General features: G+C 45.6%; 1 protein-coding gene across 2 annotated transcripts; it reads right to left on the reverse strand.

The window, feature by feature from the left end:
- Positions 1-174: 174 nt before the first annotated feature.
- NTAN1 (N-terminal asparagine amidase) lies at positions 175-24,757 on the reverse strand. Of its 2 annotated transcripts, none has more exons than XM_044303802.1 (10): positions 24,628-24,757; positions 23,345-23,447; positions 13,350-13,415; positions 11,264-11,369; positions 10,977-11,050; positions 8,724-8,777; positions 6,746-6,799; positions 6,368-6,462; positions 4,699-4,812; positions 175-1,803 (listed from the first exon to the last, which is right to left on the reverse strand). In XM_044303802.1, exons 1-10 carry the CDS (start codon positions 24,706-24,708, stop codon positions 1,633-1,635), a joined length of 918 nt encoding a protein of 305 aa, XP_044159737.1. In that variant the 5' UTR covers positions 24,709-24,757; the 3' UTR covers positions 175-1,632. The 2 variants fall into 2 exon arrangements, with proteins under 2 accessions (XP_044159737.1, XP_044159736.1); XM_044303801.1 differs by having other exon boundaries at positions 177-1,803; positions 6,368-6,465.
- Positions 24,758-27,144: the final 2,387 nt, after the last annotated feature.

Consider the following 27,144-nt stretch of genomic DNA (forward strand, 5'->3'; position numbering starts at 1 on the left):
TTGTGCCATTCCTTTATTATTTATACTAGAAGTTATGAAGGAACTGCTAGCAGTCTGCAGTAAGGGTACAGAGGGGTGGTAACAAGTTGGGGGGGGGGGGGGGCTGTCCCTGCACAGTCTAAAGATGGCAGCACTTCTTGGATAGAGTAAGTCTGGGCAGGTACACCCCCCCCCCCCCCCAACTGGTTGAGCGAATTTGTGTTTTCAAGTTCGGCATACAAGGTTTGGGTTGTCTAAGAATTCTGTTATGGATTCTGCTACCACGGACTATAAGTAAGACCACAGAACTTTGAATGCAGCTCTAGCGTATAATACAGGAACTATGGTAACTGAATGTATTTACACAGCTATTGAACTTCAGATTATACACTCATTGTAAAAAAATAACACCCATCCAGAAATTCCATGGCAGGGCATTTTTCATCAGGATAATGCTCGCACACACACCAAAGGTCTCCCAGCAATGTCTCTCACAGATTGCAACACTTTCTTGGCCGGTCTGGTCTGCAGATTTATCGCCAGTCAAGCATTTATGGAAGCAGTTGGGACGCCAGCTTTGGTAACCTACCAGTGTGCAGGATCTACAGGTCCAGCTACAACATCTGTGGGCAAATGTTCTGCAGGATACCATACAGAACCTGTATACGTCCATGTCCAACCATATCTCATTTTGTAGCCAGACCAGAGGTGGCCAACAGGGTCCTAAGAGCCTCCTTTCAATTATACAGTTTTCCAAATAAATGTATCCTTTCCCCATAAGATTGTGACCACTTCCATATATCATCATTACATTCATAAATAGAAAGTTTCATTCGATTCCAACAACCCCTGACCTATTGCATGTGCAGTTGGCAGCTGAAGGCATCTGTGTTGGTCCCATGTTCATATATGACCGCATTGCTGGAAAAAAATAAGTTTTAATATATGCAAATGAGCCTGTAGGAGCAATGGGGGTGTTGTCATTACACCTAGAGGCTCTGCTCTCTCTGCAACTGCTGCGCCCTCTGCACTTTGATTGCCAGGGCCAGGCAGTGTAAACGTCATAGCACCTGGTTCTGGCAAAGTGCAGGAGGCGCAGTAGTTGCAGAGAGAGCTGAGCCTCTAGTTGTAACTGCACCCCTCCCCCAGTTGCTCCTAGAGGCTCATTTCCATAAAATTAAACATCATTTTGCTCAGCAATGTGGATATATGAACATGGGACCAACACAGGTGACTTCAACAGGTCAGCCAGTTTAATAGGAACAAATCTGCTGACAGATGCTCTTTAAAATGAATATGTTTTGGACAGTCTTAAAATTGTATACCTCCACATTAATAAACAAGTTCTAGTAAGTTCTGCAAATCAAATGAAATATAAAAAGTATACAGTTATCAAGCCGTTTTGGTCATTTGTTTCTTTCTTGCACTGGAAATAATGAAATTGCATAGACATAAAAGACCATGGTCCATAGGGATCAGAAAGGAGCTACTGATACATAGGAAAGAAAGGGGTGGTAGAAGATTAGAAGGGTCTGCTTTTTCTTTCTTTCTGATCTGAGCTCCAATACCAAAGACAGCCCATGGAAAAGAATGGCACAGTTTCCAGAATGAAAAAAAAAAAAAAACCCTATCTCGAATCCTGTGAAACAGTTATCAGTTTTGGATCCTTTCCCATTGCCCATCTGCTTTTTTCTTATAGGAGCGGGGGGTTTTATTAGGAAATACAGATACTTGAGGATGTGGATTGTTCTTCAGATACTGGAGTGAAGATTTCATATGCTGGACAAAATAGGGAGGTTCTGCCTGTGGAGAAGTGGAAAAGCACTGCAAAAATAAGAGAAGAGTAGTGAGGAGTGTACAGCGCGTTCACGTAGAGTCTGCCTCGCTACAAGAAGTCACTGTAGTCATGGCAGACACAGATTGGGGCCCTGACATACTAGAACGCAGGGGAACCTCTACAAAAGACCACTCTCTTATCAAAGCCCTCTTCTTTGAGACACCATTTACTTAAATGGATGTATGAAAGAAGCCTTAGGGACCAGTATTATTTTTCCCCTGTGTATTAAATAACTTATTATTTAATTTTTAAGGTTACTTTCACACTTGCGTTGCTGGATTCCAGTGGGCAGTTCAGTCGCCAGAACTCGGCAATCTGTATGCAAACGGAAACCATTTGTAGACGGATTCGAATGCAGATCCGTCTCACAAATGCACGGATCCGTCTCTCCGGTGTCACCCGGAAAACCGGATCCGGTATTTTTATTTTTTTAGGGCTCTTTCACACTTGAGTTGTCCGGATCCGTCGTGTACTCCATTTGCCGGAATTACACGCCGGATCCGGAAAAACGCAAGTGAACTGAAAGCATTTGAAGACGGATCCGTCTTCAAAATGCGTTCAGTGTTACTATGGGAGCCAGGACGCTATTAAAGTCCTGGTTGCCATAGTAGGAGCGGGGAGTGGGGGAGCAGTATACTTACCGTCCTTTCGGCTCCCGGGGCGCTCCAGAATTACGTCAGAGCGCCCCATGTGATCACGTCATCCATGCGCGTGGGGCACCCTGACGTCACTCTGGAGCGCCCCGGGAGCCGCACGGATGGTAAGTATGCTGCTCCCCCGCTCCCCACTACACTTTACCATGGCTGCCAGGACTTTAGCGTCCCGGCAGCCATGGTAACCATTCAGAAAAAGCTAAACGTTGGATCCAGCAATGTGCCGAAACGACATTTAGCTTAAGGCCGGATCCGGATTAATGCCTTTCAATGGGCATTCATTCCGGATCCGGCCTTGCGGCAAGTCTTCAGGATTTTTGTCCGGAGCAAAAAGCGCAGCATGCTGCGGTATTTTCTACGGCCAAAAAACATTCCGGTCCTGAACTGAAGACATCCTGATGCATCCTGAACGGATTTCTCTCCATTCAGAATGCATGGGGATAATCCTGATCAGGATTCTTCCGGCATAGAGCCCCGACGACGGAACTCTATGCCGGAAGAAAAGAACGCAGGTGTGAAAGAGCCCTTACATTTTTAAAGGTCTGCGCATCAGTCAATGCTGCAATTTTAATAAACGAATACATTCTAATAGAAAAAAATGCCGGATCCGGCTTTCTGGCAAGTGTTCAGGATTTTTGGCCGGAGAGAAAAATGCAGCATGCTGTGGTTTTTTCTCCGTCCAAATACCGTAAAAGGACTGAACTGAAGAACTCCTGATGCATCATGAAAAGATTGCTCTCCATTCAGAATGCATTAGTATAAAACCGATCAGTTTTCCGGTATTGAGCCCCTAGGACGGAACTCAATACCGGAAAACTTTGACGCAAGTGTGAAAGTACCCTTAGGGGAAAGATAAAAACACCAATTGTATCATAACTTTCTGGGCTCTATAAATAATATGTGTCGTTACAAATATGATGATGCCAAATTACGGATACCAGTCGTGTGCATTTCGTATTTTGCGGAACAGAACGTCCAGCCCATAATACAACAGTCCTATCTTGTCCATAACACGGACAATAATAGGACAGAATCTATTTTTTGCGGAGTGTGGTCTAACGGAAACTGAATGCACACAGAGTAAATTTAGTTTTTTACGTGGATGCACTGAAGTGAATGAATCTGCAAACGGGAAAAAAACTTGTGCATGAGCCCTTACAGCATTATTTCCTTCACATTGGGGGATACTGCTGTTAGAAATGGGGTGGGGAGTGAAAGCAGCTGAAATGGTCATCACTCCCAACATGGTTTCTAACAGCTATATCACCCAATGTAATTCTGGTCTTATTTTAAAGTTTAGATTGTCAGTTTTCAAACAAGATTAGGCCCATATATCTAGCTGCTAGTGAGGCTATGATATGAGGGGTTAAAGCAGCCCTCCCCCTTGCTGCTCAGCTCTGCTTAGGCTGAACTGTTAAGCCTTTTTCGAAAAAATCCGAGCTGAGCTCAGGCAAAACATATAGGGTTGGTTCACACAAAGTTTTTTGGAGGAGGTTAAGGCAGATTTGCCTGCAGGTTTTTCAGCCAGAAGTGGTTCCAGCAAGAAAGTGAAGTCCTTCCTTTGTATTTTTGATACCTTTCCAATCCACAGCAGGAAAATCTGCCTCAAAACCTCCTCCAAAAACTCACCTTTGAGAATCCACCTTTAAGGGGTTAAATCAGATTACTACATTTATACCACATGTCAAAAGGATTCCCACCCTTTGCAATACATGGAGTGAAATCCATGGCAAAATATGCATGCAAGACATGCAGATTTTGAGATGGATTTTATGGCAAAATACAAAATAGATTTTCTTCCATCCCATTTTAACATACTCATTGAATTGGATCTGCCTTTACAGCTACCATTGAGTTAAATAGTAGTTGCATAAATTCTTGTACAGCTATTCATTTGTAGTAGCTATGTAAGAATTTCTGCAGCTATTAGTGAACTCAATGGGAACAGTTATACTTTATGCTGGGAGCTCCTTCTAATGGTAGCTACAGACAAACACCATGACGGGCAGCAGTCCAGAGTCAGGCCCATATTTTATGTTGTCTGTCTCTTGGTAAGTGCATCGCACATTTTACAAAATGTGGTTGTGGATAATGAACACATCACAAAACTTTCATGCACTTGGGTGGATCCTCCATTGCTGTATACTGCCCAAATCTCTACATCCAGCTCATAACCATGGTAGTTCCTTATTAAACTTAACGGTAATTGCACAAATACTGCGTACTCACGTCCAGTATCTGCTTGTCCTCCTGACTCAGCCAAAATTCAATGTTTGGGAAAGGTAGCCAGGAATATGGCCCAATGTTTAGCTGCTCCGTTTCTGCATCATAAACATTTACCATCTAAGAACAAGACACCGGCGTTACTTCTCCAGCTAAAATCTAGATAAAATATTATGTACAATTCTGCTGCTTTTTTGCAACCAGAAAGCAATGCATTGTGGGAACCAAGTTGACAGCAAAGCAGTATATCTGGAAAGTAGCACCTTTTTATGGACATTGAAATGACACTTTAGCAGAAACTCTGTACAGCGAGTTTGCTAGCCCTTTAATAATGCAAAAATCAACCAGCACCTCAAAACAATATGAAAAAAATAAGGAATTCTGGTGCATGGCTCCAATGTAAAAGCAAACAAGGACTACAAGTAGCAGCACACGCATTAGAAACATGAATGAATGAATGTAAACTTCATCACTGCTATACTTACTCAATGAAAATTAGAAGCTCTTTGCGCACGTTTTTGATCAAAACTTTTATTGTGCCCATCTACCAGTGACAAAGTGGCTTCTAAAGACGGGACCTACACTAACAGACTTGCCTTTCCTCGGCTTTTAGCCTATAAAATTTCAGGGCAATGTAGAATTCAGCTATAGAACACTCTGATTTGACTGAAATGATGTAGACCAGGCATGCTCAACCTGCGGCCCTCCAGCTGTTGCAAAACTACAACTCTCATAATTCCCGGACAGCCTACAGCAGGGCATGATGAGAGTTGTAGTTTTACAACAGCTGGAGGGCCGCAGGTTGAGCATCCCTGATGTAGACTAAAAGCCCTCTACGAGGGATGGTATATGTCCCATCTTTGGAAGCCACCTTGTCGCTGGTAGGTGGGCCCAACACAATTTTGATAAAAAATGTGCACAATGAGCTTCTAACTTCATATAGTAAGTAATGCAGTTTACATTTGTTCATATTTCCAGTGTTTGCACATGTCTTTGCGCATGGCCGTGTGCTGCAACTTCTAGTCGTCGTTTGCTTTTCTCCTTTAATGATGTCCATTTTCAATGATATTTTACAAAAAATGCTACAACAGTAAGGAACTCAGGCTACTTTCACACTAGCATTTATACTTTCTGTTATTGAGATACGTCATAGGATCTCAATACCGAAGAAAAACGCCTCCGTTTTGTCCCCATTCATTGTCAATGGGGACAGAACATAACTGAACAGAAAGGAATGCTCCAAAAAGCATTTTGTTCCGTTTGGTTGCGTTCCCATATCGGAGAGCAAACCGCAGCAAGCTGCGATTTTCTTTCCGTCATAGGATGCGGAGCAAGACAGATCCGTCATGATCCACAATGCAAGTCAATGGGGACGGAGCTGTTTAACTCTGACACAACAGAAAACGGATCCGTCCCCCATTGACTTACAATAGAACCGGATCAATTCATAACAGATGCAGATGGTTGTATTATCAACTGAACGCTTAAACGAAGCGTTTTTGCTGAACCCTGACGGATCAGGCAAAAACGCAAGTGTGAAAGTAGCTCTATCTGGATATATGGATTTATATTGATACTGCATCCAATTTGATTCAGTCTCCAAAATCTACAAGGCTCCTGTATACTAAGTTAAGCTACCAACACATTTAATAAGTAGATCACCAAGTACACTTACATGTCCTCCAGTCATAATGTATGCAGAGCGCAAATCCTCATCGGGCTGCCGGTCCTGAAATTTTGCTTTGAAAATTTCTCCCGTCTTAACATTTACTGCTGAATAGGAAATAACCAAAATGGGTTATAGCAGACAGCGGAAGAGATCAGAAGGCTGGCATGTGTACATAGATCTACTTTTACATGCGCAAATAGATATGTGTGTCACAGTGTATATATGTGTGTCTGAATGTATGCATGCGTGTGTCAGTGTGTGTTTTTGTATGTGTATACAGATCCATGTGTGGTCACATTTATGACTCTGGATTGCCTTCATTTTCACAGAATTCTGTATATACCACTGTGCATACAGGCATATGTTCAGGTGAATAGAACTTACCTATTCCATAAATAACTGGAAGGTGAATACCATTCTCTTTCTTGTCATTTATATCTGTGATAAATGGAAATATCACCTGAATACAATAAGATATCTTTTATACAGCCATATACTTCGAATATACTGTTAGGCTCTCTTCAGACGTCCGCACTTTGGGTCCAGATCCGTTCTGCAATTATGCGGAATGGGTGCGGACCCCTTCATTTTCAATGGGGACGGAAAAGATGCGGACAGCACACAGTGTGCTATCCGCTTCCTCATTTCCGGTCCGCAGCCCCGAACTTTCGGTCCGCAGCTGCGGACAAGAATAGGCATTTCTATTGGGGTGCCGGCCCGGTGTTTTGCGGATCCGCAAAACACTGCGGACGTGTGAATGGACCCTTAGAGTGGTTTGCATCCCCATTTATTAGAAATTGTAACTATAAAAATGTCTGACCTACTCCCATTGCATCATTAACGTGTACCTCGGACTAGAGCGGCAGCGATCAACTATTTTTGTAATTGAGTATTCTATCGATTAATCCAACGATTAAGAGTACTCTAATAACAAAAAACTAATTTAAAGAACATTTTTCTTTATAAAAACTCATCAGTGCCACCAGTGCCTCTCCTGTAGGGGCACCGCTCGTCTATCTTCTTCTCTTGCACTGTCGTCCTGACGTCACACAGCATCAGGTCATAGTGCCCCCCTATGTGCACAGGGTGTCAGGATCCTGTGCAGCCCGGGCCGGAGGGTGACCACAGAGCGGTGAGTAATAGCAAGCACTTCACATCCACTTTTAAATGCATATTTTGTTGCTACTATTGCACACAAAGTTTTATGAATCATTCCATAAGAAAAAGACTGTGGTGACAAGTGGTTGGCTCCAAATGAGAATCACTGGGGCCCATTACTTTGCCAAAGCCAGGGCCCACTGGGAGATCTGCTCCTCCAATCTGATCCTGCTCTAGCTTACCTACAGACAGTCATAGTGTTAAAGAGGACCTCTCCCCACTCCTGACATGCCCGTTTTAATAGCTTCATGCATTCCCCAAGTAATAACAATTCTGGAGCATCTATTTTTATGGCTCTATGTTGTGCTATTCCTTTATTATTTGCACTAGAAGTTATGAATAAATTGCTAGCAGTCTGCAGTAAGGGTACAGAGGTGGTAACCAGTTGGGGTGTGTCCCTTTACAGTCTGACTATCCAATCAGTTCTGCCATTTTCAGACTGTGCAGGTACCCCCCCCCCCCCCTCCAATTCATTCATAACTTTTAGTGCAAATAATAAAGGAATGGCACAACATACAGACATAAGAATAGATGCTCCAGAATTGTTAGTACGTGGGGAATGCATGAAGCTATTAAAACAGACATGTCAGGAGTGGTGAAAGGTCCTCTTTAAAATGATAAGTTTCTTACTGTCTGCAATCACCACTAGGGGGAACTAAAGAACCTAATACAGTTCAATGGCAGCTCTTATAGATCAGTCAACAATGTTCCTCCCAATGGAGATGGAAGCCAAAATTGTAAAGATATTCTTTAAAATGTATCAGATCTGAATTTTAGGCCTCGCCATCATCCCACTGAAGTCTACCCCTCTCCCTGGTTTCCACTAATCTGGCTCTTTCTCTTAACTATTCTAAATAAATGCGCCTGCATCAAGTGGCGCTCCAATATATATGTATGCTCCAATATATATGTATGCTCATGGGCGTAGCTATAGGGGGTGCAGAGGTAGCAGTCGCTACCGGGCCCAGGAGCCTAAGGGGGCCCAAAGACCATTGTGCCGCATAAGAAGACACACAACGCACTGAGGGAAGGGGGGCCCAAGCTGAACTCTTGCACCAGGGCCCCTGTTATGCTCCAGGTTGTTTTGTGCATTGGGCCATGAGGAAAGAGGCAGGAATGAGACCAGAACATTTATATATCTTGCTACATCCCCCAAAAGCAATCCGTTAAAATGTCAGATAGGCACCAATGTAAAGCCACGTACCTGTGACACAAAGTGTGACTAGATGTACATCCTCTGCTTGCTGATGAAACACTTCTACAAAACAGGATTTTACAATTTTAAGATAATTACAAAGAGGTTTTCCCACAATAGACATTTGTGTTATATTGATATGAAATTGACATAACTGAGGTCTGGTTACTAGAACCCCCACAATCTCGAGACTAGAGGTGCCCTGTCCTCTGTTCCCAGCAGAGAGGTGGCTGTGCAGAAGATATTGGGCAGATACTGTACATCAAGACCAGTGTTAGGATAGAGTCCATTGCTGTGCCAAATTTATTAAGAGGCACAGGCATTCCTTGGGCCAGAAATTCTAATCTAGCCACCTATAGCTGGTGTTGATTTGGACTATAATTAACGCCAGTTCTTGGCCTAAATGATATTCTATCTGTTGGCCTGTGGGAGACCCCGTCCACTTTTCTTGTCACTACTGAAAAGTTGCAAGATGCCATAATTTGCGTCTTTTTTGAGCCATGATAGTCCTAATAATTCTGTTTCTAGACCTCCTGTTCACTATAATGACTGCCACCCTTCCAGAAACGGGGCAGTAAGGTCATGCTTCCTCTTTCAGATTGTGGGGTCTCATAGATCAGATGGGTCACACAGGTGTAGTAGTATTGGTAGTACGACTTAAAAAGGGCGCTAGACCTGCAAATAGATAATAAAAGGAAACTAAACTCCTGACTTCTGTACGGCAAAAGTGCTGTAATTATCTCTTGTATGTAATTTTGTAGACTTTCAAGTAAAACCTACTTTTACATAATATACACTCCACTTTCAGAGACATTTTACCAAAAATATGCAGAAAAACCAAAATATTGCATTTCTGTGCTCCTGCACTCAATACTCCAATGCTTCTGAATTTGTACCAAAAATTTCCAAATCTGAGGCCTGGTGCACGAGCTTATCCCACATCTACACCGTGGAGTCATCATTCTGTCCACTTCCTATGTGCAGAGCTCATGAAGGAAGTCACATGTGGTGATCTGGCTTGATGACTATATACCGTGTGCGATAGGCTGTCTGCACACATATCCCTCGCTGCAAAAAGGGATGATTATTGGCCATGTGGAAACTGTGGAGCACCACGTGCCATTGATGTGAGGTGAACGTCAGCTACGAAGGTGCAAGAGGGTGGACTGACACGCTACAGTGGAGCAGCTAACCACCAAAATGAACCGGGGGCTACCAGACGTGTGTCTAAAACAACAATTCAGCTAACCTTACTGCGTATGGGCTCCGAAGCAGAAAGGTGGTCACTGCTCTTCTGCTAATGAAGTTGCATCAGCAGAAAAGGCTTAAATTTTCGTGGCAGTATCAGAATTGGACCTCTGCTGATTGGCAAAGGGTTGGCTTCTCTGATGAGTCACATTTTCTGCTTCATCGAAAGGACACCCTGCAACCATTGCTGGAAGAACACAAGCTGGTGGTGGCAGCGTTATGATCTGGGGAATGCTTTTGTGGCATTCTCTGGGCCACCCATCCATGTGGAAGGCAACAGAGTTGGGTATGAACGCATTCTTGCAGATCACATACACCCATACATGCTGATTGTCTGGGGTGGATGTATTCTTCCAGCAAGACAATGCGACATGTCACACAGCTAGAAATGTCCGACATCTGTTGGAAGAGAATGACCAAGACTTCCAAATACTACCCTGGCCCCCTAATTCCTCAGACTGGAACCCAACTAAGCACCTGTAGAACCCCCTCAATCATATAGTTCGCTCTATGGAGCCTCCCCCCGCGCACTGCAGTCAGCATGGCTCCAGACACCTGTGACAACCTACCAGGACCTTATTGAGTCTCTCCCAGCAGGTCTAGATGTTGTCAAAGCTGCATGCAGCACTTACTCTGGATATTAGCTGGTGGTCATAATAATGTGACTCGACTGTGTGTGAAGCATCTTCAGAGTTTTTTGGGTTGAACATACCTAAGGATCTACCCTTGTGTTAATCTATACTGATTACTGGAGAGTACAAAGACCTGGAGTTGCTCTTGAAGAAGACTGCTTTGGATTAGCTGTGCACCCAGATCCATTTTCATCTGTAATAGTGTATGTGTGTATGTTACTGCGCTGCCACTACCAGCACTGATGCACAATTGTATGCACACCAATTACACTGTACACTAAGGGTAGATAGGCTAAACGCGTACATAACTTGACATGCAGTGTGGATTTAAGATCTGCAGCATGTTACTGTCAGACATATTACTTACAATGTGAGAACTTACTAAGAAGCTGACGGGACAGTTTCAGTGACAATTGGCGCTGATCATTGAACCCTCCAACCATGTGCAGTTCTAGCCTGTCAATTACAAAGAAAAAAAACGTAAAAAATTTAGGTTCTATGGAGCATGGCAGGCAGTGTGCGCAAAGGCCCACGACATTGAGAAGCTATTCCCAACCTGTAGTTGTACAGCCGAAGCAAAACTACAACTCCCAACTTCGTTTCCATTTATAAGTAATTTACAATGGAGGGGGAATTTCCTACTTCACGTAGGCAAGAGTAATAACCCACCTTCCTTCAGTGGTCTTTGTTAGTGACTTTACAGCTTGGATAATGGCTGCCACCTCGTTTTCAGAGTCCGATCCATCGCAGTGTGCTAAACAGGTGGCCCCACTTCCTAAAAGCAAAAACAAACATGGTCAACGCATGCGCCATACAAAGAACATATGTGTGGTGGGTGGTAGGAAAAACCCTGAGTTTCGTGTTATTGGAAGGTACAGGTTCTCCTTGTGAAGATCAGGAAGCCTTACAGGCAATAGGTCATCAATACCTGATCAGTAGAGGTCCGACACGAGGCACCCCACAGATATACTGTTTACACAGGCTGTGGCACCCCATTGTAAGTCAGGACGGATCCGTTTGGCTCCGCATCGTCAGGCAAGCAGCGTTTTGGTGCCCGCCTTCAGGGTGGAATAGAGGCGGAACGGAGGCAAACTGATGCATTCTGAACGGATCCTTATCCATTCAGAATGCATTGGGGCTGAACTGATCCGTTTTGGTCCGCTTGTGAGAGCCCTGAAACAGATCTCACAAGTGGACCCAGAAACACCAGTGTGAAAGTAGCCTTAAAAAGGTTTTGCCACTATTAAAAGTTATTTTTAACAAAATTCAGCAGGAAAACTACTTTTGTAATTTAATTTTCTGTTATGAAAATGCTCCAGTTGTCAGATATTCTCTTTACTTCGTCATAATAGCTCCCCCTGGTGTTTAATCTATAGAGTAATGTGCAAGTCCAACTACTAAAGGTGGACACACGTGCTCAGTTCTATCCAACTGCCATCAGCTGTATCTACTGCTCAAAGCTGTGAAAGTTCCAGGGAGAGAGCGACATGCCTCTAGAAAAAGGACACACCCTGTGATAAAGGACAAGCCGCCTGAGCCGTCAGCTTGATATAAATCCAGCAGAGCAATGAATGGGGAGAGCTCTGGATCCATGTGAGGTACAGGGCTGGTTCTAGCTTTGTTAGAAAGAGATTGCCATGTACTATATGATGTCAGATTTTCATTGTTTTCATCCATATTGTTATAACCAATGCATGGATAGGCATAAGGCCATCCTTCATATAAGATAGGGCCAGGGGCTATCCATAGTATTCAGTATATTGGGCAGACTAGATGGGCCAAATGGTTCTTATCTGCCGACACATTCTATGTTTCTAAGTAACCCCTTTAGGTAAGACTGCAGGCCTAACTAGGGACTGTCTACATTAGCTCTGGGAGTGCTGCAATTAGTTCTTAGGACTCTGTTCACATCTGTGTTGGAGGCTCAGTTGCAGATTCAATCATATTTGATGGAAAAAAATATTTGAATTTTAAAGAAGAGAATGTCCATCACTGGAATAAAATCTTGAGCTCTATTGTAGGATTTATTAAAATTCCATCTCCACAGTACAAGGATAATTTATAGCCAACACGTTTTGATCAGAATTATCTTAGTCATGGCAAAAGAGAATTTACTTTCCCATTAAAACATCACACACCTCGTTGGCATCTACTGGGCGACACATCTGGCAGACTATTGTGGGTTTCGACTTAGGCTAGTTTCACACTAGCGTTCGGCTGTCCGCTCGTGAGCTCCGTTTGAAGGGGCTCACGAGCGGACCCGAACGCTTCCGTCCAGCCCTGATGCAGTCTGAATGGATGCGGATCCGCTCAGAATGCATCAGTCTGGCAGCGTTCAGCCTCAGCTCCGCTCAGCAGGCGGACACCTGAACGCTGCTTGCAGCGTTCGGGTGTCCGCCTGGCCGTGCGGAGGCGTGCGGATCCGTCCAGACTTACAATGTAAGTCAATGGGGACGGATCCGTTTGAAGATGACACAATATGGCTCAATCTTCAAGCGGATCCGTCCCCCATTGACTTTCAATGTAAAAGTCTGGACGGATTCGCTCAGGCTAATTTCACACTTAGCTTTTTTTTTGCAAATATAATGCAGACGGATCCGTTCTGAACGGAGCCTCCGTCTGCATTATTATGATCGGATCCGATCGAACGCTAGTGTGAAAGTAGCCTTAAATGGAATCTACAATGCAGATGTGAACAGAGCCTTACGTCTACAATATTTTGTCCAGGACTAACTTCCGGCTGCTCATTCTCTACCTGTGTGTCTAAGGACAATGATGTGACAAGTAGTTGCATCTTCTGACCCGAGAATGGAAATTGAACCTAAAAGAGAAGAGTCATATTAGATTCCCGCATCATTAACACAACTCAAAACATATGAATTCATCCTTTCTGAAGTACAGGCAGACATACAGGGGGGAAATATATAAGTGTATATAAAGGAGTTGTACTATAAAATTAGTTCTGCCTCAAGCCACCATTAGGGTGAGCACCTTACATATGGATTTATACAGCTAGCATTAAAGAGAATCAGTCACCTCCAAAAATCAATTTCAGTAAGCCTACCGCCATGTGGGGAAGGTGCCCTGAAACATAACCATACCTTCCTTGTGAAAATCTGGTCCTCTAATCCTGAGAAAAGCTTTTTTATTTTTATGGAAATAAGGTTTTTAGTGCACCTGGTGTATTCTGCGTCATCTCTTTAGGCTCTGAAATCTCAGGGACTGTCAATTAAACAAGCGGGAGAGGCGCTGCGCGGTGCGATTGTGCCCCGCCCCCAATGCACCGAAAACCTAAAAAATAACAATCTACCTCGCCTAGAAACCATCAGTAAAAACGCATTACATCCGGATGCCTTCTGTTTTTCATATAATTCCCATTCACTTCTATGGAGCCAGAGCTGCGATTCTTCCTGAACGTGGAGATGTTCAGTGATAAACGACGCTCATGCGCACAGACCCATTGAAATGAATGGGTCAGGATTCAGTCTGGATGATACGAGTTTGCTAAATGCATTGCAGAAAACTCGCTCCTTAGGGTGAAATACATACATGGAGAACTTAGGCATACAATACTAATTAGAGGAGACCCCCCTACCCGCAGAGCTGCCCTCACACCGGCATAAATCCCACTTTTGTACTGAAGATATGGCTAAAAATAAACATCAAAGCATCGCTTCCCTGTGAGCTCCGCCGCTGCTTTTCATGACAAATTCCCTTTAAAATGCTAATCCACCACAACGAGGACAAATCCGACGTCTGCGTCCTACAGTCTCCTTCGCCGTTTGCTTTTATCAAAGAAGAACTTTCAAAATGAGAATTTCAGCTATCAGGTCACCTTTACTAACTTACTGAGGCTAAGGTCTTTTAAATAATTTTTACGCCGGTGTTGCTGTCAGTAGATGTGCCTAGGCGTGCACCTTGTCGTAAATTAGGCACATCTTTGCTAGCCCGTGCTCCTGCCAGAAGATGAACCTTCACGTGAGCCATTAACTGATGGAATTCAGGAGGGACAGTCTGCAAATACAGATTTTTAGGGTGCATTCACACGACCGTATGTATTTTGTGGTGCGCAAAACGCAGACCCGCAAAAAATACGGATGACGTCTTTGTTGCAGCCGTATTTTTTTGCGGATCCATTCTAACAATGCCTATATTTGTCCGCAAAACAGACAAGAATAGGACATGTTCTATCTTTTTTGCAGGGCTATGGAACGGACATACGGAAGCAGACAGTACACGGCGTGCTGTCCCCATTTTTTGCGGACACATTTAAATGAATGGATCTGCATCCTATCCGCAAAAAAAAGCAGACTAACGTGGAACAGGGCCGTGAGCGGTCCGTGGTATCCTGGCCTGGCATCCTGCTGACAGCAGGAGCGCACAGCGTCATTGGTTGCGCTTCATGCCGTCGCTGCAACCAATGACGCGGTGCGCTCCTGCTCTCAGCAGGAATCCAGGCCGGGATACCACAGACCGCTCGCGGCCGTGTTCCACGGCCATGTGCATTCAGCCTAAAAATACGGTCATGTGAATGGGCCTTTAAACTCATGTATCACAAAAACTGCTGAAAATATTTAACAAAAACGAATTGAAATTTTTTTTTTTAGCTCAAAATGAGTGGAATAAAAAAAAAAAATCGATAAAAAAAAAAAAAAAAAAAAAGGGGGGGGTCCCGTAGGTGTCGATAGCCCTAATGTCCTGCCCAGTGTAAGAGCAGCATAAACGGTAACTCTTAGGCCTCTTTCACACGGGCGTCATATTTTTGGCCCGGATTAGAGGCGTGTGCGTTGCGGGAAAATGCGCAATTTTTCTGTGCGAGTGCAAAACATTGTCATGCGTTGCACTCGCGTGAGAAAAATCGCGCATGTTTGGTACCCAAACCCGAACTTCTTCACAGAAGTTCGGGCTTGGGATTGATGTTCTGAAGATTGTATTATTTTCCCTTATAACAAGGTTATAAGGGAAAATAATAGCATTCTGAATACAGAATGCATAGTAAAACAGCGCTAGAGGGGTTAAAAAAAAAATTTCAAAAATTTAACTCACCTTAGTCCACTTGATCACGAAGCTGGCATCTCCTTGTGTCTCCTCTGCGCTGAACAGAACCTGGGGTGAGCTGCTCCATTAAATACCGGTTAAGGACCTGCGATGACGTCACTCCGGTCATCACATGGTACGTCACATGATCTTTTACCATGGTGATTCACCATGGTAAAAGACCATGTGATGACCGGAGTGACGTCATCACAGGTCCTTAACCTCTATTTAATGCAGCAGCTCACCCCAGGTCCTGTTCAGCGCAGAGGAGACACAAGGAGATGCCGGGCTTCGCGATCAAGTGGACTAAGGTGAGTTAAATTATTTGTTGTTTTTTTTTAACCCCTCTACCGCTGTTTTACTATGCATTCTGTATTCAGAATGCTATTATTTTCCCTTATAACCATGTTATAAGGGAAAATAATAATGATCGGGGCTCCATCCCGATCGTCTCCTAGCAACCGTGCGTGCAAATCGCACCGCATCCGTACTTGCTTGCGGATGCCATCCGATTTTCACACACCCCATTCACTTCTATGGGGCCTGCGTCACGTCAAAATCGGACAATATAGAGCATGCTGCGATTTCCACTGAACGCACAAGTGATGCTTTAAAAACAACGCTCATGTGCACAGCCCCATAGAAATGAATGGGTCAGGATTTAGTGCGGGTGCCATACGTTCGCCGCACGGATCGCACCCGCACGGAAAACTCGCCCGTGTGAAAGGGGCCTTAGGCCCCTTTCACACGAGCCTGACGGATTGGCTCCGGATGCGTTCAGGGTGCGTTCAGTGAAACTGCGCGGGTGCAATGCGTTTTTCACGCGCGTGATAAAAAAACTGAAGGTTTACAAACAACATCTCTTAGCAACCATCAGTGAAAAACGCATCGCACCCGCACTTGCTTGCGGATGCAATGTGTTTTTCACGCAGCTCCATTAACTTCTATGGGGCCAGGGCTGCGTGAAAAACAACGCTCATGTACACAGACCTATTGAAATGAATGGGTCAGGATTCAGTGCGGGTGCAATGCGTTCACGTCACGCATTGCACCCGCGCGGAAAACTCGCTCGTGTGAAAGGGACCTTACAGGTCCATAATACTAATAGACAAAAAAAAAAGTACAAAAAATTAAATTATATACTGACATTTAGCAAGTAGGACCCCTCAGTGCAGTGACTGACAGGCTGCTATGTACAGTATGTGCATATACACTGCAAGGGTGTACCCTATTCACGAAACACACGACTGGACTCAAACTGTGCCCGGTGTACTCTTTCAGAGCAAAGAGTAGCTGAATGGCACATAATTTTTGTGCTGCCTTGGCTACTAGCTGTAAAAACCCAGGTGCACTTCGCTCCGCTTAGTGGTGGCTGCTAAGCGGCGTTAGTGTTTTTTTGAATTCAGGAAAAAAACTTCCAGGGGTGGGCAGAATGGCATGAAATAACAGAAGGACAAGTTAGTCACCTGATAAAACCCCCACTGCTCCAGGGATGCAACTCTGGTGCCCCCCACCAGTCTTGGATTACTACAGTGATGACTTGCCCATCAAACCATGTGACTTCTGCAGCCGATCACTGGCCTCAGCAGTGTATGCCTCGAGACCGCTGTGGTCAGCGGCTGGCTGCAGCAGTCATTTGGGTAGATGGGCACAGCCATTTTTACAGCCATTGCTGCAGCCCCCCCTCCCATTCTGCCAGACCTGCAAAAGGAAGATGACTTACCTGCTTCCTGGCACTGGTTCCACGCTCCTTCTCCTCTCTTACTGCGATGCTCCATTATTGGGCTCCCTCAATGTCAACATCCAGTTTGACATCGCTGCAGCCGGTCACTGGCCGCAGCAGTAACCAGCTACCCTTACATTATGACTAATGGTGATGTGAAACCGGATGCTGACATCAAGGGAGCCCAGCAGAGCACTGCAGGCCGGGAGGAGAAGGAGCGCGAGCCAGCACCAGGTTAGTCTTCTTCCCTTTGACTTTTCGGCCAATTCACCCACCTTCCCCATTCTTGCGCAACTTCTTGTGCGGCACTGGAACAATCAGGTGAATAATGTTATTTTCTATAATTTTTTTTCCCCTAAACCCCCATGCCAAATGTGAACACCACATAAGGTTAGCTAAAAGCAAAAAAATCTAAATGGTGTCACAAAGTAACCCCTATTCCAGAGAGCTGCCCCCAGTATGCCCGTCACTGTACGTCAGAAGCGCCAGCTCCCGGACAATAAGCCGGTCAGCTGTGCGGCCAGGATCTGCTCCACAGATAGAATGGCAGAGGATTAAGGTTACAGCTTGCAACAGGCGGAGGACTAAAAACAAACCAGTCCCTCTATTTTCTGCATGGAGAAACGTTATAGTGTAATGTAGACAGAGATCAGAGCCAGGCGATCGCTCCCACTGTCCCGACATGTAGTCTATGGACAACTGGCGGAAAGATTTACACAGTCAGGCCCCCATGGGAAAGGCGGGGGGAAAAAATCCCCAAAAAGCCGATAATTCCCTACTGAAACTGTAAAGGAATCCTGCCTATATCAGGCAGTTGTGCACATTCATCCCCATCTTACAGCTTACATTATACTGAAAAATGTGGTATTACTATATACAGTTGCAAGAAAAAGTATGTGAACCCTTTGGAATATATAGATTTCTGCACAAATTGGTCATAAAATGTGATCTGATCTTCATCTAAGTCACAACAATAGACAATCGCAGTCTGCTTAAACTAATAACACACAAAGAATTAAATGTTACCATGTTTTTATTGAACACACCATGTAAACATTAGCAGTGCAGGTGGGAAAAGTATGTGAACCCCTAGACTAATGACATCTCCAAGAGCTAATTGGAGTGAGGTGTCAGCCAACTGGAGTCCAATCAATGAGATGAGATTGGAGGTGTTGGTTACAGCTGCCCAGCCCTATAAAAAACACACACCAATTCTGGGTTTGCTTTTCTCAAGAAACATTGCCTGATGTGAATGATGCCTCGCACAAAAGAGCTCTCAGAAGACCTACGATTAAGAATTGTTGACTTGCATTAAGTTGGAAAGGGTTATAAAAGTATCTCCAAAAGCCTTGCTGTTCATCAGTCCACGGTAAGACAAATTGTCTATAAATGGAGAAAGTTCAGCACTGCTGCTACTCTCCCTAGGAGTGGCCGTCCTGTAAAGATGACTGCAAGAGCACAGCGCAGACTTCTCAATGAGGTGAAGAAGAATCCTAGAGTGTCAGCTAAAGACTTACAAAAGTCTCTGGCATATGCTAACATCCCTGTTAGCGAATCTACGATACGTAAAACACTAAACAAGAATGGATTTCATGGGAGGATACAACAGAGGAAGTCACTGCTGTCCAAACATTGCTGCATGTTTACAGTTTGCACAAGAGTACTTGGATGTTCCACAGCAGTACTGGCAAAATATTCTGTGGACAGATGAAACCAAAGTTGAGTTGTTTAGAAGAAACACACAACACTATGTGTGGCGAAAAAGAGGCACAGCACACCAACATCAAAACCTCATCCCAACTGTGAAGTATGGTGGTGGGGGCATCATGGTTTGGGGCTGCTTTGCTGCATCAGGGCCTGGATGGATTGCTACTGTATTATCGAAGGAAAAATGAATTCCCAAGTTTATCAAGACGTTTTGCAGGAGAACTTATGGCCAGTTCGCATTGGTCGCCCGCGAACATATGCGGGCTGCCATCTTTTTTCACAAGTCCGGTGAGGCACAGGTAAGCCCTTACCTGTCCTGTGCGAGAGACTGTCCGAAAACAAGTGCGGTCAGCGGGAGGAGGCAGTTCCAAGAACAGCCATCGGGGGCCTTCATCGGGCTGTTCTCGGAACTGCCTCCTCCCGCTGACCGCACTTGTTTTCAGACCGGCTCGCGGCACAGGTAAGGGCTTACCTGTGCCTCGCCGGACTTGTGAAAAAATATGGCAGTCTGCATATGTTCGCCGGCGAACAATGCAAACTGGCCATCACTGCTTAAGGCCATCTGTCCACCAGCTGAAGCTCAACAGAAGATGGGTGTTGCAACAGGACAACGACCCAAAGCATAGAAGTAAATCAACAACAGAATGGCTTAAACAGAAGAAAATACGCCTTCTGGAGTGGCCCAGTCAGAGTCCTGACCTCAACCCGATTGAGATGCTGTGGCAGGACCTCAAGAAAGCGATTCACACCAGACATCCCAAGAATATTGCTGAACTGAAACAGTTCTGTAAAGAGGAATGGTCAAGAATTACTCCTGACCGTTGTCCACGTCTGATCTGCAACTATAGGAAACGTTTGGTTGAAGTTATTGCTGCCAAAGGAGGTTCAACCAGTTATTAAATCCAAGGGTTCACATACTTTTTCCACCTGCACTGTGAATGTTTACATGGTGAGTTCAATAAAACATGGTAACATTTAATTCTTTGTGTGTAATTAGTTTAAGCAGACTGTGATTGTCTATTGTTGTGACTTAGATAAGGATCAGATCACATTTTATCACCAATTTGTGCAGAAATCCATATAATTCCAAAGGGTTCACAAACTTTTTCTTGCAACTGTACATTGTATATGTCAGTATAATGCAAAGAAACCCAGTATGGAATAGCGTTGTACATTATACCATTCTATACAGAGGTATCCAGTATGGGTATACATTTTTTTTTTAAACAATGGAAACCTAAGGGTGATGGATGCCACCGTATGGCAACAATCAGAGGCATACATTCAATGTACACGTCTCATGATGTGAGCAGTGCCTAAGGCAGAGTGATCCGTATGCCAACTGATGGCATTTGTAAGACTGATCAGGATCCCGATTAGTCTGAAAAATGCATTGAAATGCCGGATCTGTCTTTCTGGTGTCATCTGGCAAAACGGATCCGGCATTTATTTTTTTTAACCTTTTTTTCGGTCTTTCCGGTATTTTAAATGCCACATCTGGCACTAATATATTCCTATGGATAAAAATGCCGGATCCGGCATTCAGGTAAGTCTTCAGTTTTTTTGGCCGGAGATAAAACCGTAGCATGCTGCGGTTTTATCTTTTGCCTGATCAGTCAAAAAGACTGAACTGAAGACATCCTGAACGGATTGCTCTCCTTTCAGAATGCATGGGGATAAAACTGATCAGTTCTTTCCCGGTATTGACCCCCTAGGATGGAACTCAATGCCGGAAAAGAAAAACGCAAGTGTGAAAGTATCCTAAGATGTCAGTGCCCTTGTGGCTGTGCCTGGTACTGCAGCTGAGCCCATTCGATTGTCACTGTTTCAGCACTGCAGTACGGAGGGTGCGGCTGCCCCCAGGCTCTGCTTACTGGTGGGGGTCCCAGGGGTGGCACTCTCACCAAACACACAGTGATGACCTATCTAATGAGAATTAACCCTGCGTTACAGTACGTAGCAGGGCCGCGGTAGGAACGAATGGGGGCCGCAGCACAACTCACATGTTTGCTGCATCGGCAACATGCACGTTGAAAACAATACTGTGTGTTGCGGTTGCAGCAAACATGCAGGTCGCGCTCCTCTTTGGTCGGGCGTCGGCTGGTGCAGCCAAAATCGCAGTGTAAATGAACCCTAATGACTGATTTACATGTGATTTATCGAGCCGATTATTGGGTACGAGTGCCTATTCTGGATCATCACGCCTGGACCTGTCAATCAAAGTGCAGAGGATGCAACAGCTGCAGAGAGAGCTGAGCCTCTAGGTGTAATGGTAACGCCCCCGTGGCTCTTAGATGCTCATTTGCATATATTAAAACATCACATTTCTCAGCAATGCGGACACATATGAACATGGGACCAACACAGACGTCTTCAGCTGCCAAACGCACATGTAACAGGTCAGCCAGTGTCATAGGTACAAATCCGCTGACAGATGAGAATTAAGAACAGAAAAGCATCTAAATTCTAGTAAGATGTGCGAAACCTATCATACAGCCTGATGAATTTGGCCAATCTTATGACTGCCTGGTCTAAATTTATGCCTTCTAAATAATAGATAAGATTATTAAATGGGAGGGTGTTTAGTTTTTATTTTTTTTACACACCGAAGCGTTTCATGGTAAGACATACGGTAGTTCTCTGGAATCATTGACTGGTTCCCATTAAAGGGGTCCTCAAGGCCCCACATACTGATGAACCATCCTGCAGCCCCCAGCGTCAGAATTAGCACTTTGAACGCAGCCGAATGTACAGCTTCATTCAAAGTATAGTGGGCAATTCAACTCAAGTGAATGGGCGCCGAGCTGCAGTTACCCCGCGCGGCCACTATACTCTGAACGGCGCTGCGCTTTCATCTCCATTCAAAGTGTTATTAGTTGTGGAGCAGGAGCTGCAGGGAACGGCTGATAGCGGGAAAGTTGGGTGAGATATTTAAAGGGAACCTGTCACCGGGATTTTGTGTATAGAGCTGAGGACACGGATTGCTAGATGGCCGCTAGCACATCCGCAATACCCAGTCCCCATAGCTCTGTGTGCTTTTATTGTGTAAAAAACCTGATTTGATACATATGCAAATTAACCTGAGAGGAGTCCTGTATGTGAGATGAGTCAGGGACAGGACTCATCTCAGGGTAATTTGCATATGTATCAAATCAGGTTTTTTACACAATAAAAGCACACAGAGCTATGGGGACTGGGTATTGCGGATGTGCTAGCGGCCATCTAGCAGCCCATGTCCTCAGCTCTATACACAAAATCCCGGTGACAGGTTCCTTTTAAAGGGAGTCTGTCACCACATTTTAGCATGTTAGACCGTTAAAATAGGGTTATGTGATCCAGCCAGAACATAAAAATGGTACCTTTGTGGTAGAAAACGGACTTTTCAATTTGCAGAAAACGAACTTATAAGATTATCTTCTGAGCCCTCTCAAGTGCCCAGGGCGGTCTCTCAATCCTCGGAGCCCCAGGCAGCACCTCCTAAACGGCTGATAACCCCGCCCTCCGTGCGCCTCTGCCCGCCCGTTTACTCCCCTCCCCTGTCCCTTTCCACTGCAGCTGTGCGGTCCAAATCGTAGCGGGCGCATGCGCAATGCGATGCCCGCTCCTGGCAGGGCATCGCAATACCTATTGCGCATGCGCCCGCTACGATTTGTACCGCACAGCCGCAGTGGAAAGGGACAGGGGAGGGGAGTAAACGGGCGGGCAGAGGCGCACGGAGGGCGGGGTTATCAGCCGTTTAGGAGGTGCTGCCTGGGGCTCCGAGGATTGAGAGACCGCCCTGGGCACTTGAGAGGGCTCAGAAGATAATCTTATAAGTTCGTTTTCTGCAAATTGAAAAGTCAGTTTTCTACCACAAAGGTACCATTTTTATGTTCTGGCTGGATCACATAACCCTATTTTAACGGTCTAACATGCTAAAATGTGGTGACAGACTCCCTTTAAGTCATCAATATGTGGAGCCCAGAAAACCCCTTTAAAGGGCATCTGTCAGCAGATTTGTACCTATGACACTGGCTGACCTGTTACATGTGCTCTTGGCAGCTGAAGGCATCTGTGTTGGTCCCATGTTCCTATGTGCGCATTGCTGAGAAAAATGATATTTTATTATATGCAAATGAGTCTCTCGGAGCAACAGGGGTGTTGCTGTTACACCTAGATGCCTTTTAAGCAGTTGAAAGCATCTACCAAAACAGGATGAAGCAGAGGCAACACTCATTAACTGCACACGTATCACAAGCAGACAAGATGGGTATGGAGGTCCCGGTACAACGACTGATACGTACGGTCGTGTGGCGTGGTTGCTGCCAGTTCTCGTTGCTGCACATACAAAAACCCATGGGGCCCGACGATCTGGGTGGGTTGGCTTTTTAAGTTTCTTGCTCGTTCCTAAGGGTCATAAGTAAAAAAAAAACAAAAAAATTAATAAATAAAATTTTTACATGAGTAGTGGTGCAGTACACTGTCAAAGGCTATCCTTCGGCCCGACCCCTGCAAATCGGTAGGATGAAGGGGCTGAGTCCCATCCTCCTCGAGGCTCATGCACACAACCGTATGCATTTTCTGGTCCGCAAAACGCGGATCCACAAAAAATACATCCGTGTTGCATCTGGGTTTTTTTTTTGCCGATCCATTGTAACAATGCTTATACTTGTCTGCAAACCGGACAAAAATAGGTTATGTTCTATCTTTTTTGTGGGGCTACGGAGCGAGTCCAAATTTTTTGCGGACCCATTGAAATGAATGTGTCCTCATCCTATCCACAGTACACACTGCTTGTTTCCATGGTTACGGCCACCCTGCAATCCAGCAGCAGTGGTCGTGCTTACACACCACAGGAAAAGGCACCAGCCTCTCTGGCGGCCGGGACAGTTAGGGTGTGCATTTTCCTATAGTGTGCAATCACATGACTAGTGTTGAGCGAACTTCTGTTTTAAGTTCGGCGTCTAAAGTTCGGCTTCCAGTTAGCGGAGAATCCCGACATGGATTCTGAATACCGTTGTGGTCCGTGGTAGCGGAATCAATAATGGCTGATTATTGATTCCGCTACCACAGACCACAACGGAATTCGGAATCCATATCGGGATTCTCCGCTAACCGGAAGCCGAACTTTAGACGCCGAACTTAAAACAGAAGTTCACTCAACACTACACATGACCACTGTGGCTGGACTGCAGGGTGGTCGTAGCCATGGAAACGAGCAGTGTATAATGTGTTAGACAAATGAATCCAGCCAGCAAAGGAGGCAATATGGATAATAACAATACATCAGTAAGTGCCTTGTATGAACTTTCTCTACATGATAAATGCCATTTGCTGAAGTTACACAACCCTTTTACCTCCACCAAGTTAGGTAATGCAGGGGGCAAATTGGGCTGTGCTGTCTCTGCTATGAGTTCCAGCCTTGCACAGTCTCCCTGGTACCACAGGCTTTAAAACGTTGGAGAGAAGAAAAAATAACGCAGATGTGAATAGACCTGCATTCAGACAAATGCAACAATCTGCTCACAATAGAGAAAACCAGCGTCACCTACCAGCCCCTCCTCAGACACACACTGCGGCCTCTCACCTCAAGCTCAGGGCACGTCTGTAGTATCTGGGCGGCGGGCAGGCTGACGTCCAGCCTCCGGCTGTCAATGAGCAGAGGCATGACTGCAACACTCCTGCTGACTGCTGCCAAACTTCCTCTACAAAGGGGCTGTCAAGCTAATGCAGCCGCGATGTGCAACATGGGAGCTGTAGTCCGGTAGTGGGAGGAGACAAATAGAAAATACTAGAGGCAGAACTACAATTCCCGACGCCCCTATGCATCTCAGTCAAGCCTAGACAGCAGCGCTGTGCAGCATGGGAGCTGTAGTCCGCTGGTGGGAGAAGACAAATGGAGAGTACAGGAGACGGAACTACAGCTCCCGGCGTCCTGTGCACCTCTGTCAGGCGCTATGTTAAGTCAGGGAAACTGACAGCCAGGTTCAAACGGGTGTAATGACAGGACAGACTGGAGCTGGTGTTCACTATGAGCGTCCGTTAAGAAATTTTTAATAACATTTTTTAAGCAGGCTACTTCATTGTAAGGTCTATGTTGAAACCGGTATGAGCCTAGGGGGCGCTGTTTCTCCTTGTGGAGATGTTGGCCAGTTAGCCTAGTCTTATTGGCTGGGCAATGCCTCCTGGGGAAAAAAGGATGTAAATTAGCTGAAGTTGGAGCAAGCTGCTTCTTTACTGCCCCCTATGAGACTTGATGATCTATCCTCAGGATTATCCGTCCATATCTGATGGGAGTAGGACCGGCGTTCTGTCCAAAAAACAGGGCCGTAGATCATTTTTTTCCTGGGGGGGGGGGGGGTTCAGCTTTCTCAAATTATAAGACTTTATCTAGCAGACACACCTCCATCACCTCTCTGTGTGCCGCACTGCCCGCGCCGCTATTGCAGGCAGCGGCACGCCGCGGACGCCCGGGCCGTTCTCTGGCAGGTTAGGAGGACAGACACCCTATCCCCCCCCCCCCCCCCTTATCTACGCCCCTGCAAAAAACCTTACCCCTCGTGACATGGCAAAGATCTGCTGGAGGAGGGGGTGTGCGCCTTAGCGCAAGCATACTACCACAGGTAAGGTAAAATTACAGGGTGTGCTGCGGGAGAAGCAGCCACCAAATGCGCATGCGCGACCACCAACACAGCCTGACTCACGGACTCCACGCGTGCGCACTAAGGGGTAGGGAGTTCGGATGGTGGTTTGCTGTGCGAGCGACCCCTGGCCGATGGAGCGGACGCGCAGTGTAATCCCGACGTTTGTGGCTGACGGGAGTATATCGCGGCTTGCGCCCCCCCCCTCCTACCGCAGCTAAGGCTCTGTGCGCAGGCGCAGTGTCTCCCGAAGCCTAGATGTTGGTGGTCGCGCATGCGCATTTGGTGGCAGCTTCTCCCACAGTGCTCCCTGTAATTTTACCTTACCCCGTGATAGTGCGCTTGCGTTGAGGTGCACACCCCCTCCTCCAGCTGATATTCGTCATGTCTGGTGCGGTCGCGTCACCGGAAGTCACGAGGGGTAAGGGATTTTCACGGAGTAAGGTCTTTTGATAGAACACCGGCACCCGCCCCACTCCTCAGCTGTTTCAGAGTAGATCCATCCTTTATGTAGCGGACAGATCTGGTAACAGTTGTCACTGAAGCAGTTACCAGCTCCGCCCACCGCACAGTGTTTGGCGCTGTGGTGCACGTCTCCAATAAACCCCGCTGTTCTCATTTGTTGCAGAGGTTATCTATGTGGCAACACGAATGTGTGGACAAGAATAGGCATTTTGACAGTGGGGCCGAGGGAAGTGCAGGATCCACACGGCCGCTATCCGCATTTTGCGTATTGCAGACTGCAAAGCGGATATGGCTGTGTGAATGCAGTCTTGACTATTAACGTATTCGAGCCTTCCTCACCCCTGAGTCAACTAAAATGCTAGTGCATGCCCTCGTCATCTCCCACCTGGACTACTGCAACATCCTCCTTTGTGACCTCCCCTCCAATCTATCCTCAGCTCTGCTGCCCGCTTAATCCACCCCTTCACTTACTCCCATTACCCAGCAAATTCAGTTTAAAATACTTACAACTACATATAAGGCCGTCCACAACCTGTCCCTTCCTCACATCTCTGACCTGGTCTCTCGGTAAATCCCCACACGTAATCTCAGATCCTCACAGGACCTCCTCCTCTGTCCTCCTCCTCCTCTGTCCTCCACACAATCGACTACAAGATTTCTCACGTGCATCTCCCATAGTCTGGAGATCACTACCCCCACACATAAGGCTCTCCCCCAACATCCAAACCTACAAGAGTTACCTGAAAGCCCACCTCTTCAGGAAAGCCCACCACCTGCCATGAGCATGCTGCCACCACACAGCCACAAGAGCACCCTTTACCCTCACCTACTGTGTTCTTCCCTTCCCGTATAGATTGTAAGCTCTTGCCTGCAGGGTCCCCGACCCCTCTGTACCAGTCTGTTAATAGTTTCTTGTTTCTTTTATTTTTATATTTTTGTAACCCCCGGATGGATGTACAGCAGAAAAGAAGTATTAAAAAAAAAAAAAAAAAAAGAAC

The sequence above is a fragment of the Bufo gargarizans genome, chromosome 8 (genome assembly GCF_014858855.1).
Source record: "Bufo gargarizans isolate SCDJY-AF-19 chromosome 8, ASM1485885v1, whole genome shotgun sequence".
NCBI classification, from domain to species: domain Eukaryota; kingdom Metazoa; phylum Chordata; class Amphibia; order Anura; family Bufonidae; genus Bufo; species Bufo gargarizans.

Bases quoted from the DNA above. Each gene is read 5' to 3' on its own strand.
- NTAN1 (XM_044303801.1), bottom strand. From the start codon at position 24,708: ATGCCTCTGCTCATTGACAGCCGGAGGCTGGACGTCAGCCTGCCCGCC. The intron at 6,466-6,745 runs GTAAGTTCTATT...TTTCCTATTCAG, and splicing joins TCCAGTTATTTATGGAATAG to CAGTAAATGTTAAGACGGGA. The intron at 4,813-6,367 runs GTAAGTGTACTT...TCTTGTTCTTAG, and splicing joins ACATTATGACTGGAGGACAT to ATGGTAAATGTTTATGATGC.